This window comes from Pocillopora verrucosa, chromosome 5, assembly GCF_036669915.1.
Source record: "Pocillopora verrucosa isolate sample1 chromosome 5, ASM3666991v2, whole genome shotgun sequence".
Classification (NCBI taxonomy): domain Eukaryota; kingdom Metazoa; phylum Cnidaria; class Anthozoa; order Scleractinia; family Pocilloporidae; genus Pocillopora; species Pocillopora verrucosa.
In genome coordinates, this window is record NC_089316.1 from 18,272,093 (window position 1) to 18,287,946 (window position 15,854).

General features: G+C 39.0%; 1 protein-coding gene across 1 annotated transcript in view; it reads right to left on the bottom strand.

Moving 5' to 3' along the window:
• Positions 1 to 1,458: 1,458 nt before the first annotated feature.
• The window catches only part of LOC131783294 (uncharacterized), a 15,216-nt gene continuing 820 nt past the window's right edge, over positions 1,459 to 15,854 (bottom strand). The window contains exons 2-19 of the mRNA XM_066166459.1: positions 15,501 to 15,665; positions 15,067 to 15,183; positions 14,602 to 14,724; positions 13,979 to 14,075; positions 13,622 to 13,840; positions 12,895 to 13,271; positions 12,006 to 12,173; positions 11,700 to 11,810; positions 11,451 to 11,570; positions 11,255 to 11,345; positions 9,828 to 10,205; positions 9,091 to 9,213; positions 7,796 to 7,921; positions 7,408 to 7,533; positions 6,605 to 6,730; positions 5,774 to 5,896; positions 5,143 to 5,271; positions 1,459 to 2,795 (exon numbers count right to left, since the gene is read on the bottom strand). Coding sequence (XP_066022556.1) covers positions 2,437 to 2,795; positions 5,143 to 5,271; positions 5,774 to 5,896; positions 6,605 to 6,730; positions 7,408 to 7,533; positions 7,796 to 7,921; positions 9,091 to 9,213; positions 9,828 to 10,205; positions 11,255 to 11,345; positions 11,451 to 11,570; positions 11,700 to 11,810; positions 12,006 to 12,173; positions 12,895 to 13,271; positions 13,622 to 13,840; positions 13,979 to 14,075; positions 14,602 to 14,724; positions 15,067 to 15,183; positions 15,501 to 15,665 — 3,078 coding nt within the window. The 3' untranslated portion in view covers positions 1,459 to 2,436. The remainder of the gene's footprint in view (positions 2,796 to 5,142; positions 5,272 to 5,773; positions 5,897 to 6,604; positions 6,731 to 7,407; positions 7,534 to 7,795; positions 7,922 to 9,090; positions 9,214 to 9,827; positions 10,206 to 11,254; positions 11,346 to 11,450; positions 11,571 to 11,699; positions 11,811 to 12,005; positions 12,174 to 12,894; positions 13,272 to 13,621; positions 13,841 to 13,978; positions 14,076 to 14,601; positions 14,725 to 15,066; positions 15,184 to 15,500; positions 15,666 to 15,854) is intronic.

Genomic DNA, 15,854 nt, shown 5'->3' on the forward strand with positions numbered 1-15,854 from the left:
TTTGTTTTTGATGAGCTGTAACAATTATGATCAATGATTGGACAGTTGTTACTTCTGGCTCTTACTAGGTGTAGAAGACACAGTATACGTCACAATAGCATGTCATCACAATCGGGAATAAGAAATATGAAAACAATAGAATGACGTACACTGCGTCTTCTTCACCAAGTAAGAGCCCTACTTCTCGGGCATGATAAGCCAACTCAACAATTAAAAAGGTAGCTGATGGGCTAATTTTGTCCTAATCAGTTCGTTCCAGATTCTCTTTCGGTGTTCCAAAAAGGTTTCAGCCTGTGTTGTGAGTAACTTTAAAAGCTTCACTCTTATCCTTAATAGACAAGAAGCGATTTTATATGAAAGAATCTCGCCGATAACCATCTAAATGGATCAATACAAGAAGTTATTTATACCAAATAAGTAAAAAATGTGAAATCAATTTCTTTGAAGCAAAATATAGTGACAGAGAAAGGCGTCTTTCCTCTTGTCACGAGCATGGGACAAAAATTCTAAATCCCCGTGAGGAATCAAACCCCAAACCTTCGGATTCCGCGCTCCCATGCTCTACTACTGAGCCACAGAGACTCTATGGTGAGTGAGGTCTATTTCGAAGTCCATATAACACGTCCTGCATACTGCTAGGATCAACGATGTCGATAGTGTCATGTTTATATGAAAGATGGTAAGTTTTGAACTCGGTGAAGAAATAGAGATCTTTTTCGTCTTGTCAAGAGCGTGGGACAAAGAAAAAGTTCTGAGTCCCACATGCGAAATCGAACCTCACACCTTCAAATTCCGCGCTCCGATACTTTACCACTAAGCCATAGAGACTCTATGGTGAGCGAGGCCAGGAGCCCATCACTTAATCAAGTAATGGGCTACTGGCGAGGCCCAATACGAAGTTCATGAGTGACAGTCCCCATATTTGTTATTTAAAAAAAAAAACAAACAAAAAACCGCCCTCTTACTACTGTAAGGAGCAAATTACGTGAATACCCCCTTCCCCTGACTTTTTTTACATAAAGGATCAGTAAGTCGTAATCGACGGGGGGAGGAGTCGAAAGGTTTTTCCTTTTTAGGGGGAAGGGGATACACGATTTTAAAGGGGACCAAAGGGATCAGTCGTCACCAACAGAATATAAAGGGGGCACTTTAGGAAATTGAATAGCAATAAACTGCCAATGAGGGGATCATAAGAATGATTCAGAGGCTTGGGGGGGGGGGAAATCAGGTAAATTTTATCGTGACATAACTTAAATCCTTTGACCCTCCCCCCCTAAAACCGGTCGCTATATTCTTCATGTAACTTTGAGGAATTCTAAGAAGGGGAAAGAAAACTAGAATAAAACTAAGTGTTGCTCCACTTGTACAGCATGTCTACGCTTGATGAGCTGAGGATATCTTCATTTTATTAGATCAGCTCTACAACAGATAAGTTACAACATCGAAAGTTGCAAAAAGAAAGGAATCAAAATCATTGGCGTAATATCGATATCGGCTTTTCTGCACTCAGAGCAGTGGGGGTTACTTTCATGTTCCTCTGCTCTGTAGATTCAAACCTAATTTTAATATTATAAGACTTGGTAGCCATATAATGAAATGCTTATCGACTTAGTTTTGTCGAGTTTGTGGGGAAAATATTTGGCTCTCGGTCATGACGCATGTACCTCACTGCGATTAGTCCTTGGCAAGATCATGGCCTCGAGCCAAATATTTTCCCGTCTGGCCCTTCCACATAGTCTAGTAGTACATAATATCACTATACATAAGTGAAATTAACGATTTACTCAATATGCACGCTTAAAGCCTATATTTGCTTAACGTGACTAATGTGACTGAGTAAGCTAATCACTGGGTAGCTCATTCGCAGTAAGAATGTAAAGCAAAACTACGAGATAACGTCTCTTTGTGCTAATATACCGCTACCGTCGACGTTACTGATATTCACTACAAGGAAAACACTAAAAAAAAGTAAGTTTTCTCCTGTACCAAGTTATATGTTTCAGCCATGCAAAATGGCTGACACATATAGGATTTGTGCAGCCCAATCATGTGTTACACACCCAGAAGCCCATTACTCGCTTGGATTCTGCCTCCTCGCCGTCTTAAATTTGAAACTCTTTTCACGTAAGCTTCTTTAAAGGGGATCAAAATCAGAATCAAAATCAGAAGAATGATAACCTTTGATACACACGAAAGTTACAAAAAAAATTCAACTCTCCGGCTAATTTTTTCCGCAACTCTCCAAATTGACAGTGTGAAAAATTTGCAAAGGATAGTGGGATATGTAAGGTAAGGCAAGGAGGGATTAGAATACTGGAATACAGCAAAAGAAAGGCGAAACTTGCGTAGTTTTTATTTGAAGATGTGTCTGCATGAGACAGCCTTTTTTTTTCTCCGCGTTTCATGGATCGTATTACCTAAGTGAGCTCGAGTAGCCTAAGGTAAAGGTGGAGGTGGTAAAGGTAAAGGGGGTGAGAGTGCTATACACTTCACACTAGCATCCTCTCTATGGTTACAGTTATGGTTTTCCCAATCATTGCTTCTGCAATGAGATAAAAATGCCTCTCTACCTTGGCAGCGAACATCATCCATCCAGATTGGACCAGACCCCTCACCGTATGCAGCGCTGCGAAGAGCCTGGCGCGCACCAGGATAACCAAGTTGACGACAAACCACGTTGGCTTCGTTCATTGTCCAGTGATCATCGCAAACTGTACCCCACCGCCCGTTGTGGTAAATTTCTACGCGGCCGTAGTTATCAAGTCCTCCGCCCACTAAACGGATGGGTGCGTCCTCTGTTGTGTTATGATAAATTTAATATAATACCTGAATTAAAGATACCTTTGGTAGTCTAAAAGGCATTTATTTATGTATGTGTAGAATTGCTTGTTTCGAACCACTAATTACCAAGGTTATAAAGTTAAACACAGAAGGAATTAAATAAATAAGGGTGCACGATATCTTTAAAAACCCATAAGAGCTTGTTAGAGTTGAAAATTCTCAATCTTCATAGCCAGGGGAAGAAGTCAGAGGCTTACTCCGCTAAAAAAGAAAAAACACAACCGAACAAAAAAAAAAAATACAAAAAATAGACCTCTTGGGTTTTGAAGAAGTTTAATCAATAGCTAGAGAAGCGGAAAAATAAAACTGTTATCTTCACTTTATAAGCCTTGTTAAGCTGAGTGGAATTACGCGAAAATTTTATGCCGAGTTGAAAACAAACCAGAAAACATATCTCCCACAAAGTGCCTTAATTGACACATATTCGAGCTGGTATGCGAAACTTCTACTCTGAAGGGTTACTTCCAACCTTCAGAGGCCGTAAACATCGATTTTCCTTTGATTTGACGGCAAACGCTTATGATGGGGCTCCTCTTTCATGTAATTTCCATATTTTTTTTTACAGCATGCACTTTACAAAATTCACACGTAGAAGCTCTTGCCCATGGGAAAATCAAAAGCGGAAGAAAGTCCTTGGTGAAAAAAAAAAATGAAAAAGAAATTTGAACCAAAGAAGAAAGAAAGAAAGAAAGAGTACCATTCTGCCAAGAAAAGAAAAAAATTTCTTCGTGACAGCGACCAGTACTGGCAGAGCTCTGTGCTGGCCGTCAAACCGAAATTTGCCACACATAATGTTAAAAAGGAAGTCCCTTTTCTTTATACTAGTACCAGCCTTATACACAAACATTAAAAGTCGCCTCGAACTGTAATTTTGAAAGCTGTCTGTCGATTCGTTGTCTTGCCCCTCTGCACATTTTGTGGTTTTTTGCATTTTTGCCGTGGGTTTTCCCTTTGCCTTTCTTAACTTTGCCCATTATTGTGTCGTCCTGCTCAATGCTCCACTGAGCAATCGAGATAAAAAATGGGTCTGCAATGGGTTACTTTTCCCGGAAAATATTGATCCATCGTCATTGACGCCATCAGGTCCCATTGTCCTATTAATTTGCGGTTTCAGGAGGCGAGATTATCTCCACGCATGGCGCGAGTTGTTTGCGATTTTAGGAAGAATTCTATCACTCTGAGCGAATTTATTGTTTATATAGTTTTGACCGACTTTCGTCAAATTTCCCCAAAAAAACTCCAGGAATAATGGCACATGAAAGTGTGTCGAGGAATTTTGATATTTGAGCGAATTTTTTCCCGAAGGACAACCGCGAAAGCGTAAACGAAAAATTTCCGTACAATCCGAGCCGACAAATCTAATTGATACAGATCAACAATGTGAAGGTCTAAGCGCTTAGCCGGTCGATGAGATGACTGCAGGCTCATTTATGAACACCTACAGCTAATCGAGTCTACAGTGCTTCCGGAGAAAATATCAAGTGTTCCCCCACAGTTTTGATCGTCACAAGAACTACAAGATCTCTGTATAGACTATTAAATGTATAGATGACGTCTTGTTAGATATATACATGGAGAAAGAGGGTGCGTTCCCTTGGGAGAATTCGGATCAGGATTTCTGATCTATGGCGTTCCTTTCGAGCAAATCCTTTTTCAGATCAGTGATCTATCAAATCCACTCTAGACAAGGATTCATCGGATCACGGATCTGCGTGATCTAAAGACGGATCATTGATCCAACGCGTTCCTTTGGGCGAAGGATCCGAAATTAATCAATTTGCCCAGCGGTGCTCAATTTCAAACTAGTGGGTAATTCATGACCGGAAACGAGTGACCGGAAAGATTGTTGGCAATCGCTCCACAAATTCTGCGATAAACACGAAATAAAATCGATTTTGTAATGTTAAATCGATCGGCCACTGATCGCAGGCATTCAGGGTTCCCAAGTATCCATATCGTAATCAATACTTGTTTCTTTTTTAATTCCAACGTTTGAGTTTACCACGAAAAAATGTTCCTCTAATGAATAGTGCTAATTAGAAAAATTGTGCGCGCTAAAAGCCCATGCAGTTAGACGAGCCGTTCAGCGAAGAGCTCAATAACCCACGTCTTAAAAGAACGCACGTTTTGGATTTCTCCGAGTGCTCGTCTAAAACTCCGTTCCTTTCACGCACCATAATCTGTGTGATCTTGGATCACAAATTCTAACCCGGATCCTCCCAAAGAAACGCACCCATAGATTGATAGATAGATAGATAGATAACTAGAAAGATAGACAGATAGGAATTTTTGTACTTCTACCTCTACGACAATAACCCCGTCCATTCCTATGATATCCAGGCAAACACCTGCAGTCATATGAGCCAATTGTGTTCACACACTGAGTGTTTGAAAGGCATGAATATGATCCCGTTTGACACTCGTCCACATCTGTAAAAGGATCAGTACTTGTCCGACCTCATCACTCACAAAAACAATCTTTCTAGAGTAATTAGTGTCTTTCTTAGCGTGAGTGTGCGTTTCTGCACTTTTCCTACAATGTTTAGCGGTAGCAGTGCTGAGTTATTGTGTTAGCTTGGCTAACGTTCTACCTAAATTTCTATCGAAGTATTAGGAGTTTTTCCTTGTAGGCATCGCTTAGTTGCCAAGGGCAGAACAGTAGCAGTTTTTGTTCCATGTAGAAAAAAGCTAATATTTCAGTAGGTGAAGCATAGGGTCTGCAATTTTTGCAGCTAATTGCAGAAAAATAAATTAAGTCCACTTGAAGAAAGCCGTCTTTGTGGACAGGTATCTGGTGAATACAGGAATTGAAGAGCGTGGTGAAATGTTGTCTTACAGTAAATGAGAGCATTGAATTCAGCGAATAGTGATAGAAGTTAAAAATTTCCGTCGGCCTGGTTCTTAAACATGTAATTTATATTCCACATCTTACCTGAACAATACCAACCATTCCCTTGAAATCCATGCTCACACTCACAGTCGTACGAGCCGATTGTATTAACACAATCGGCGTTTGAAGCGCAAGAATGTGATCCCGTTCTACATTCGTTTGAATCTGTCGAGGTTAGATTTAAATTTAAATTTCATGTTTCTAATGATTAAGTCCTCATGACAGGACGGATAATGCATGCACTGTAAGTACCTGCCGTTGTTCCATACAAAGCCTTAGAAAAGTTTTCTAAGACTTTGTATGGGACAACGGTAGGTACTTACAGTCCACGCGTTTTTCCGTCCTGTCATGACCTAATCGCCCTAGTTGACGATTTCTACGAGTTTCAGTCAATTTCGTCAAAGCGAAATCAGCCCGGCAGATTTGACGATTTTGACGAATTTTTTGCCATTTCATGCAACCATTTCCGTCACTGCATGCATTTCTAGATATATCTTTAACAACGAAGTCAGAAAACAAGAGATAAGACTTATACCCCATTCATACCAAATTTAAGCTCAAAAATGTTTTAAAGCTGTTTTGTTAAACACGGTTTTGAATTTATTTTCTTCATTAAAGAAGCTGCCTAAAACCGATGATGTCGACTTCAAATATACAAGTTAGAGACTATTTAAAACCAATGGGAAATTCAGTTTTTCAGTGTTTCTGATTTTCATTTAGCTAAACCCGTTTTAACTATACATGTTTTGCTGGCAGGAATGGGGACAAATAGCCAAAATCTGATGAAACGAGTCTACATCGTAATGTATGTTAACCTACTCTAGCGTAGTACTACTCAAATTTGACTGACTGTAAAAGTATTTATAAATATACCTGAGCATGTGTATAGACCATCTCCTGAATATCCACGTACACATTCACAATCGTAAGAGCCTTGTGTATTGATGCACCTGGCATTTGAATGACAGGAGTATGATCCAAGTCGACACTCGTTTATGTCTGTTCAAGATAAAATCCATATAATTTAGTTTCTAGCTACATTAAATTAAACAATCCCGTTTCCCCTTTCTCCTTCTTTGTCCATCGCGTTCTTTCCTATTTCACTTGGAATGCTGTTTTCTTTTGTGCTGTTGTTGTCTTTTTTTTAAAGAAAAGAAAGGGAAGTCTACCTCGTCTTTTATATGGCAAGGTTGGATTTCCGTAAACAAAAACAGCACGAGTACCTTCATTTTCAAATGAATTATGTCTTGGTTTGTTTCTTTTCTTTATTTTTAGCTGTCATTACCCTTTTTGCAGTTTTGTTGTTATCTTGTTCGACTGTTTCTTGTTTTGTTAATGATTTGTGTTGGTTTTGTTGTTGTTGATGTTTTTCCTTTCTTTGTCTCCTCTCACTCAAGCACCCCTGATTTGGAGGTGACTGAGAAGGATTCAGATGCTTTCATTGAAAGCGTTTTTGACAGCTTATATAAGAAATGCCACCCCATCAGTTTGAACGTGGTATTTCCCAAAGCAGCTGCTCAGAATGACCGCGCTCTCTGATCAGGTTTTAGAAGTTATCATTAAAGGAGGGGTATCTATTGACGAAAGGCTGTCAAAGCTCGTTATTTCTAGTCTGTGACGACGGCTACAGAATACAGTAGTGTGATGCGTTCTAGCATGATTTATCTCAAAATTACCGGCACATGTGGCACGACCATCCCCCAAATATCCGGATAAACATCTACATTCGTAGGAGCCTTGTATGTTCACGCACTGAGCTTGTGCATGACAGGAATGAGATCCTGACTGACACTCGTCCACGTCTGTAAAACGAAGATTATCGCGAATCATATGTCAAGTTTAGTCATATTTTAAAAGGATAAAGTATCAAATGCCAAGCACCATTTCACCAACCTTTTACAAGGAATTTACACCTCTCTTATACCGACTGTAGGCTTTTTCACTTATCAGTGTAAGTTACGTCTGACCTTATTTTGTATATCTGAGCTAACACTTTCAGAATTCAGCCACAGCGTGTTGAAGATTGTTAAGTCGTTCTTATGACTCGTTTTGTTCTCCTCCTACCTGCACATGTAAGAATGCCATCCCCTGCATAACCAGGTAAGCATCTACATTCGTACGATCCTTGAGTATTCACACATTGGGCTTGCGCATGGCAGGAAAACAAACCTGACTGACACTCGTCTACATCTGTTTGAAACAATTTAGATAAGTTACAGAAACACAGCGACAAGCGAAGCCAAATGCACTTTAACTGATATAGGGAATAATACGTGGGCGTGCGTAGATATGGAATTTCTCTTTGAGTATTCAACTCCATAGCTCACGAGTGAGCGCTGCGAACGAGTCAGATGTCGAGTTGCACGCGAGAAGAGAAATTTCATATCTGCAAGCAACCATGTATTATTTTGTTGATCATATTAACACAATAATAGCTCTTTCTTAACAAGAGAAGTTATCTTTATTAATGAATGAAAATAAAAGAATCGAAAATCCCTGAATAAAAATCGTAAAGAGCATTGGCAGATGAAAAATGCGTTGAAACAATACAAAACCAAACAATGGGCGTAATTTTCAATGCACAAAATTCTCAGTTAGTGAATTGGTCCTTACCGACAGAAGAAATCTTTCAGGTACACGGCCAAAATTGGCCTGTGGCAAATCTTCCAATTGTCGATTTTTGTCCTTAGGCGCGAGAAATGCCATTACCAAAGCGACTGAATACGTAATTTTCGGTTTTTCTTTCCATATTTTGGTTTGTTTCCCCTTTTAGCAAAGTTTGAACGTTACTATCTGTAAGCGATACGGATTTTTCAGTGTTTTAGCAGCCATAATCTGAAAAAATTCTGACAATGCAAACGAACTTAGATTGAGAATAATGAAGGCTCCGTCGTTCACTCTTATATCTTGGCGAGTGGCGCGAAGGGGGAGTGACGTGTCAGCAGCTGATTGACGATATCAAACACACGTAAAAAAATACAACATTTTTTCACCTGTGTTGTCACAGCTTTTCTCAGCACTAGGAATCCTCGTATAACACGGTAATTTGTATGATAAATAAAATTTATTAATTTTGCATCGGCATTTCAACCAAGATGTTCTCAAAGTGTATTTATGATGCTTGAAGTAGTATTTACCATAACTCAAATTATGCCCATTTTATTCATCCCAACCGCTACAGCAAGAACTCGTGTTGAAAACTAGTAGAAGCCCTAAGTTTTACTTTATTTTACCATTCTGGGGGATGGAAAACTTAGACTCCCCTCCCATAACATTTCCCTACTTAGTACCCCAAAAGAGTGGTAGTGAAATACGCGAAGTCTAGTGTTTTAACGACCAATACAGAAAAGAGTACAAACCTAGACAGTCTCCCTCTTCGAAGGTATATCCAGTGGGGCATACACAAGTGAAGGAACCATACCTGTTCACGCAAGTCGCACCTGCTGGACAGGAGTCAGCGAAATATTGGCACTCATTGTAATCTGGAATTAAAAGAGGTAATAATAATAGCAATGATCATAATAATAGTAACTCCAGTTTAAGTAGCCTTATGTTGACGAGGAGGCAAGATAGTAATCGAAAGCAATGCATCTATGAACAATAACTATATATGAATATGGAAACGATCCTCGCAGTTATGAACACTACTTAAATAGTAGTAGTAGCAGTAGTAGTAGTAGTAGTAGTAGTAGTAGTAGTAGTAGTAGTAGTAGTAGTAGTAGAAGTAGTAGTAGTGATAATAAGGTCTGAAACGCACAGGCCTAAATTTTTTTTCAGGCCTTGTTTTCACTACAACTTAAGTTGTGTTCATAACTGCGAGGATCGCTTCCATAGTCGTTTCTTACCCGCAGATCACATATATGATTTTCAATAAGTATATATGTTTTACATATTTTGGACAAAAAGGTAATTCTGCTCAGTCTATTAAATAATATACCGTATTTGCACAATATCACTTTCCATCGAGTAAAAATGGTAACTTTAGATCTTTTTGTAACCCCGTTTATACCGGTTTTTTGTTTACGAGGGATTGAGGGCTATGTCTCAAGCACCCACCGGGATATAGCGGGGGGCTTTTGATCCTGTTAACACCAACCTCTCTTACAAGTGAATCCGTGGCAGTCTGTACAATTTACGTCATTCCAAGTAAACTCATTAAAGAAACCAAGAGTGTGAACACAGTCTTGGTTGTGCAAATTGTTTGGTTGTCCTTCTGCCCAGTAATGGAAGTCTAAAGGGGTCTCATCGCTCCAGACGAACGAACCTTCGGTGAAATTATCAGACAGACCCAGCCACGATTGTTTACTGCCGTGTAGACTTTGAACAAATACGTTTTCTTCTTGGCTGTGTATGCTGGGAAGATTTGCGTCCAGGGAAGCACATGTCTCCTGACTATTTTCCCACGAGTCACAAGACAAGACTTTTCTATAGCAATACCCATTGTAATACGTCCAATCGTCCTGACATATGTCTTCTAAAATTAAGTGAACAAAATAAGATGAACATTATTACTGTACCGATTTAATTGAAGGCTACCTCTGTTTTTCTTTCATATATCCACACGCAATCAAAAATTTGGTTTAAAAGACTTTGCCAATAAAATGAATTACATTTTCATGTTTTGAGGAGTGCAGCTATCGTCGACAGACTTTTACAAGCCACCGACTTGAAATTAGATGCTGAGCTCCTGAGCGAAAATCGCGCTAGTGGAGGTATTACAGCTAACTCTTTTTTTAGATGAATTAAACCATTTAAATAGGAAAACGTGCTACTTACGAGATGGAAATACGTTTACATTGCTTACTATAGGAACAATCCGTTCGTTGGTGACGCGGTGCAATAAGTTGCAGATTTGTTATCCTACGTGCTCGTTATATCATCGCCTTAACTAAACATCCCTGCTCCCTGATAAATTTGAATGAAAGTCAGAAAGGGCGACTAGGTCGAGGTCAGCTTTCAGGCTTGAGCTTATCTATGAAAGTTACACAAGCTTAACAAGGATCGAACTATTTTTATCGCTTTTCAAACAAGAAATATCATATAAAAAGCACAAAATAAAGGACAACCTCTTAGTTAAATGAATAAAGGGGATAAGTTTCTAAAGAAACTGTGGTGCTGCGTCTGTGAGACAGTATAGCAGGTAATTTAGTGTTAACAACTGAGTTGAAAGCGTAAATTGACCACAGTAAAGGGCGAAAAAAGCTGACGTTTGGAACGTCAGCCCTTCGTCAGAGCTATCGAAATCAATCGCTCTGACGAAGGGCTAACGCTTCAAATGTCAGTTTTCTTCGCCCTTTACGGTGGCCAATTTACGTTTTCAACTCAGTTGTTAAAACTAAATTACTTGTAGTTAGACATGCGCTAACTTAAGTCCAAATCAATTTAACAGCAGAAAGGCGAGGGTGTTCCCTCCCAGACAACAATGAAAACAGACGTCAGAAACTTCCTATGAAACTTTAATTATTTGAACATGAGAGCAAAGTTATATTTATTATTTTACAAAATTTGCCAAAACTCCATTACCTGGCAACACTGCGTACGATACGGTAAGAGGATCAAAGCGTTGAATGAAAAGTTCTTTGACACACACTCTAAAACTTGTGTTGGTTACAAACTGCAAAGAAAAAACTTAAAATCAAAATAATGATAATAAACGTAAGGTAATACAGAAATCTGCTGTAGAAATTCTTCAATCTTTATGAAATGGCCATAGCCCTACCTCTACCCAACTTTCGATTCCATTGCATTCTGCAGCGGCAGAGTCTTGTCCACTGGTAGAATGTTTTGCAGTAAGCAGAACTATCGGCGGTTTGGTGTAGTTCTGAGTAAATTCCATGTCCTGAAAAGTGACAAGCGTATTTTCTTTCACAGACAGGAGAAAAAAAATTTAAATTACTTTTAAATTGAGCTTATCTTTACTTCCTAAGCGGCCATTTAAAGATAAGTGATGACAGTTGCCAGAGCTAACCTGACAGAAGGCAAAGTTATGACTCCTTGGAGGTGGCCCGTTATTTGGGAAATATTCATCATTATGCTCTGTAATCAGAGGTTCCGGAGGGCGATCAAATGTTAACCAGTCCTACGATGAAAACATCAGAAAAATGGATGATGATGGAAAAAAGGCCAATTACCAATTACCATTGTATATGGAACTGCAGTTCCAAATAAAATATATTATACTCATATATATAGATATATATATATATACACATATAGTGAATTAGGTTAACTTGTTAGATAAGATAATCGTGTCGCCAGATTTGATAAAACTTACAACTGAAATTTCTTCATGAACACCAGCGAAGTTTTGAAGCTCCCTCAAGCAGATTTTGAAGGAGGCTGCTGATACGTCTTCGAGCCAAACACTCGCAGCATCATGCTTCAGACCCTTCCTGTGGTGTTTAGCTGTCACAAATACAGTTGGTGGATTGGAATATGTTCCCTGAGATGCAAATTGCAAAACTAGATTAAACACACGTTGACTGAGGTAGTGATCAGTACACTCTTTCTGTGACTTGCTTGGGTGCCAGAACGAGTAATATTGTTATATACCTAGACTTTCACCCAACAAAACGAGCACTGGGATTGGTTAATTCTTGGTGACGTGCCCCTAATTAAATTCAAATGTATCCCGACCGGGATACCATTGCGCAGTTGCCTGCGCGTCGAATACAACAGTCGTTTGTTTGTTTTTGCCACATGATTGTTTAAGGGAAAGTCTAAATATATAGCAAAGCACTTAATGTATGGTCCCTCGGGAAAACAAAACAAACTGTTTCCCACAGGAAAATACATTACCTTTGTATTATATAATGCGTAAGCATAAGTAAACAGCATCAGTAAGAAGAGCAGAATCAATATGATCTCAAATATCGAGGCCACTAGTATATGTGTGTGAGATTTTCAATTAACCACCCCCTTCCCCTCATTTTCCTATTTTTATTTTTATCTTTCAATCTCTCAGGGATTAGCCTTACACTAATGCAAATTGGTACTACTGATTCTTACAAAATGAAGTTTCCACTTCTCGTGTTTATTTTCTAACAAAACAATCTTCATACTATTGATAAGGCAATGTGGGGCTTCTTTGGGGTCCAACGCTAATCCTTAGATCAATGGAATAGAAATAGCAACCAGAAAAAAAAGTTTGATAAGATGCTTACGCTGGGAATAGTAACTGTTCGACAAATAGTCCCAGTCCACCAAGTGGGAAATAATTCTTCACCAGAAATTCCTCCTGTGGGAGCACCTTGATATGCAATCCAATCAACCGAAGCAAAACTGTCTGCAGGGTAGTCATTTCTTCCTGCTCGAGTGACACAGGCTGTAAACTGAGTGGTGTTAACGCTTTCAACCCAAGCTGTAACAGCTTCGTGAACAAAAGAAGCATCCGAATAATTGACATGGTTAACTGTGAGTTGCACGTGTATTTTACTGTGTGGGTAGAACACGAACCGTTGAAAGTTAAAAGTCTCGCACTGATCCTCTGCCCAAATTGGAATGTTCTGGAATTTGTGTCTCCCTGTCTGAAACGGAAAACCTACAACGAAAATGTTAAAGCTGGTAAGTGAATTGTATGGTAAGTTTGAAACCGAGAAAATAGAGGTATTTTCATAAAATAATCGCCCAGTCTTCGCCAAAATTTCTTATCGTTTGAAAATCCCCGCTACCATCGTCCTCTAGGCTCGATTTGCGAGGCTTTCTCGTGTCCGGTCTTCACTCCTCTCGAGAAGAGGGGGGTTCGGGGGGAAGGAGCACGGGCTCACATTCCTTAACAGCGGCTGGTAATCGAGGCTACTCGTCCCCATGCTCCCATCAACTATATGCATGAAAGTCTTTTTTTGGTGCATCATTCGCATCAAGAATATGAAGTGGCAACTAAAGAGATACCTGTGCAGCTTCCTGGATGATAGATGGTAAAGTTTGCATCTGTATCACATATTTCTTTATTTAGAAGGCACAAGTTGGAGAATGTTCTGCCATTAGAAGCACAGACCTGTTCTTCATAAGAAGGGCAGCTTGTGTTACATTGGCAAGTGTATTCGTGTGGAGATATTGCCACACAATGAGCAAATTTCTCGCACTCTATATCTATGCAAGGATGAAGATCTAAAAGAAAAATATGTATGTTGATGAAAACAAAATTAAGATAGCAAAAACAAAAACAAAAAGGAGAGACTGATCTTCGTTGGAGAATCAGTTAATTGATTTAGGGTCATGAACGAAATGTTAAATACTTGAGGTTACCTCCGATGACCAAGTAATTTACAGTCACATTGCGTCGTGGGCCACCATAACCAGTGTCATCTATTATGCATACGCGAAAGTGGAAGGTCGTCACCTCCTTATAAAGGGAAATTTAGAGTTTAGTAAAGAAGCGAATAGGTACATGTATGATGGATAAATGAAGAAGAGAGAAGTAAATACATAGGTAATTGAAATAAAGTATATTTAAAAATCAGCGGGGGTCTTGTGCTCACGAAGGAAACTATTTCTCTACCACTTTTGTTGACAAAGAGAAAAAGAGGAATTACGATAGATTTGCGTAATTTCGAAATCTACTTGCTATGTGACCTTCGAAATCAAGAATACGACTTTAAGCGTAGACCTGACAAGAAAACGGAATTCCCCTCTTTTGATAATTAAAAACGATACCTGCACAGACATAGAAATCCATATTTGTGTATTTGAGGTCATAAATATCGTTCACGTGTTTTTTTCTTTGCCATTTTTGTGTGCCAATGCGGTAGAAAAGCACATCTTGCTTTATCCGACGAAAATACTTATCCACTACCTCTTAACTTTGAAAGTCTACCAGTACTTAGAGTGACGGTACATGTAACTGTCCTGAAATTTATTGGATATTATACCTCCAACCAGACACTCAGAGGAGTTTCCTGTGTACACACTGGGTCAGCATTGTTTGAGTTACAATTGAAAGCAGTAGCGAGTACTAATGGTGGGGCGTAGTATGGACTTGGAAAGCGCACATTCTGAAGGAATAGATCACAAAAATGTTAAAGTGGTAAGCATTATCAGTAAATCAGTACCGAGTCATTGTTAACTTCCCCTTTCAAGCACACACTCCTCTCTTCTTCTTTGCTTCTCTTCTTCTCTTTTTCCCTTATTCCTTTTCTCTCTTCTTCTTATCTTCTCTTCTTCTCCTTCTTCTACTTTTTCTCTCTTTACTCTTACTTTTCTTGATCGTGTTCGTGTTGCCTTTTTATATCAAAGCTGCCACCAAACATACTCAATGAACCCTAATGGAAGCTTTAGAACAATTTTCTTTTTATTTTCACGAAAACTTGTGTGATAAGAATGAATATAACCCATACCTTGCACAGGGCAAAATTGGTTTCAAAAGTTAGTCCATCATTCTCAGAGAACATGACCTCTGACGATACTTTCACTTGCCATGATGATGGATAGTCACCTTGGTACGCCATCCAGCTCTGAAGATCAAATTGAGAAAAACAATTATAAATAGATAAATAATTGTAATAAAGATAACAAGTATAGTCGTAATATATCATTCTGTTGAAGTATAAACTCAACTGGATGCCAGCTTATGTATGCAATGTAGAGTGTCTGAGGTTGAAGTGGAACCATCTAACCTTCAGCACTCATGATTCCTAAGTGTAAGAGAGGAAAATTTATAATTCCTTATAATTCAACCGCCAATATTTGTCATTCATGAAATTGCTTCCACATCCGAATGTTGTGCATAGTGTCTAACTCCAGTAAAAAAGAGAACAGAATTTTTACTAACCACAGATAGATTGCTATGCGGTCCATCAAATTTCCTCCATTCTTGCAAACAAACTTCAAACCGAGTTGTTGAAACGTGCTCGATCCAAACATTCATGGCGTCCTGCATTTGGTTTGGAGTTCCATGCTTCATAGTGACGTGAACTTTAGGAAGCGAGGAAAAGGCCTAAAAATGGTAAATGTTGTCATTCCGAGTTTCATTACTCGATATATTTATACTTGAATTAAAACGATCAACTTGATAAGCAACCACGAATAAGGTTCCTTTTTAAACAGTTGTGATGTCGTTACTTCGGCACGCCCCTTCAATCAGCTCAATGTGTTAAAAAGCTCGACAAGATTAACGTTGTACTAA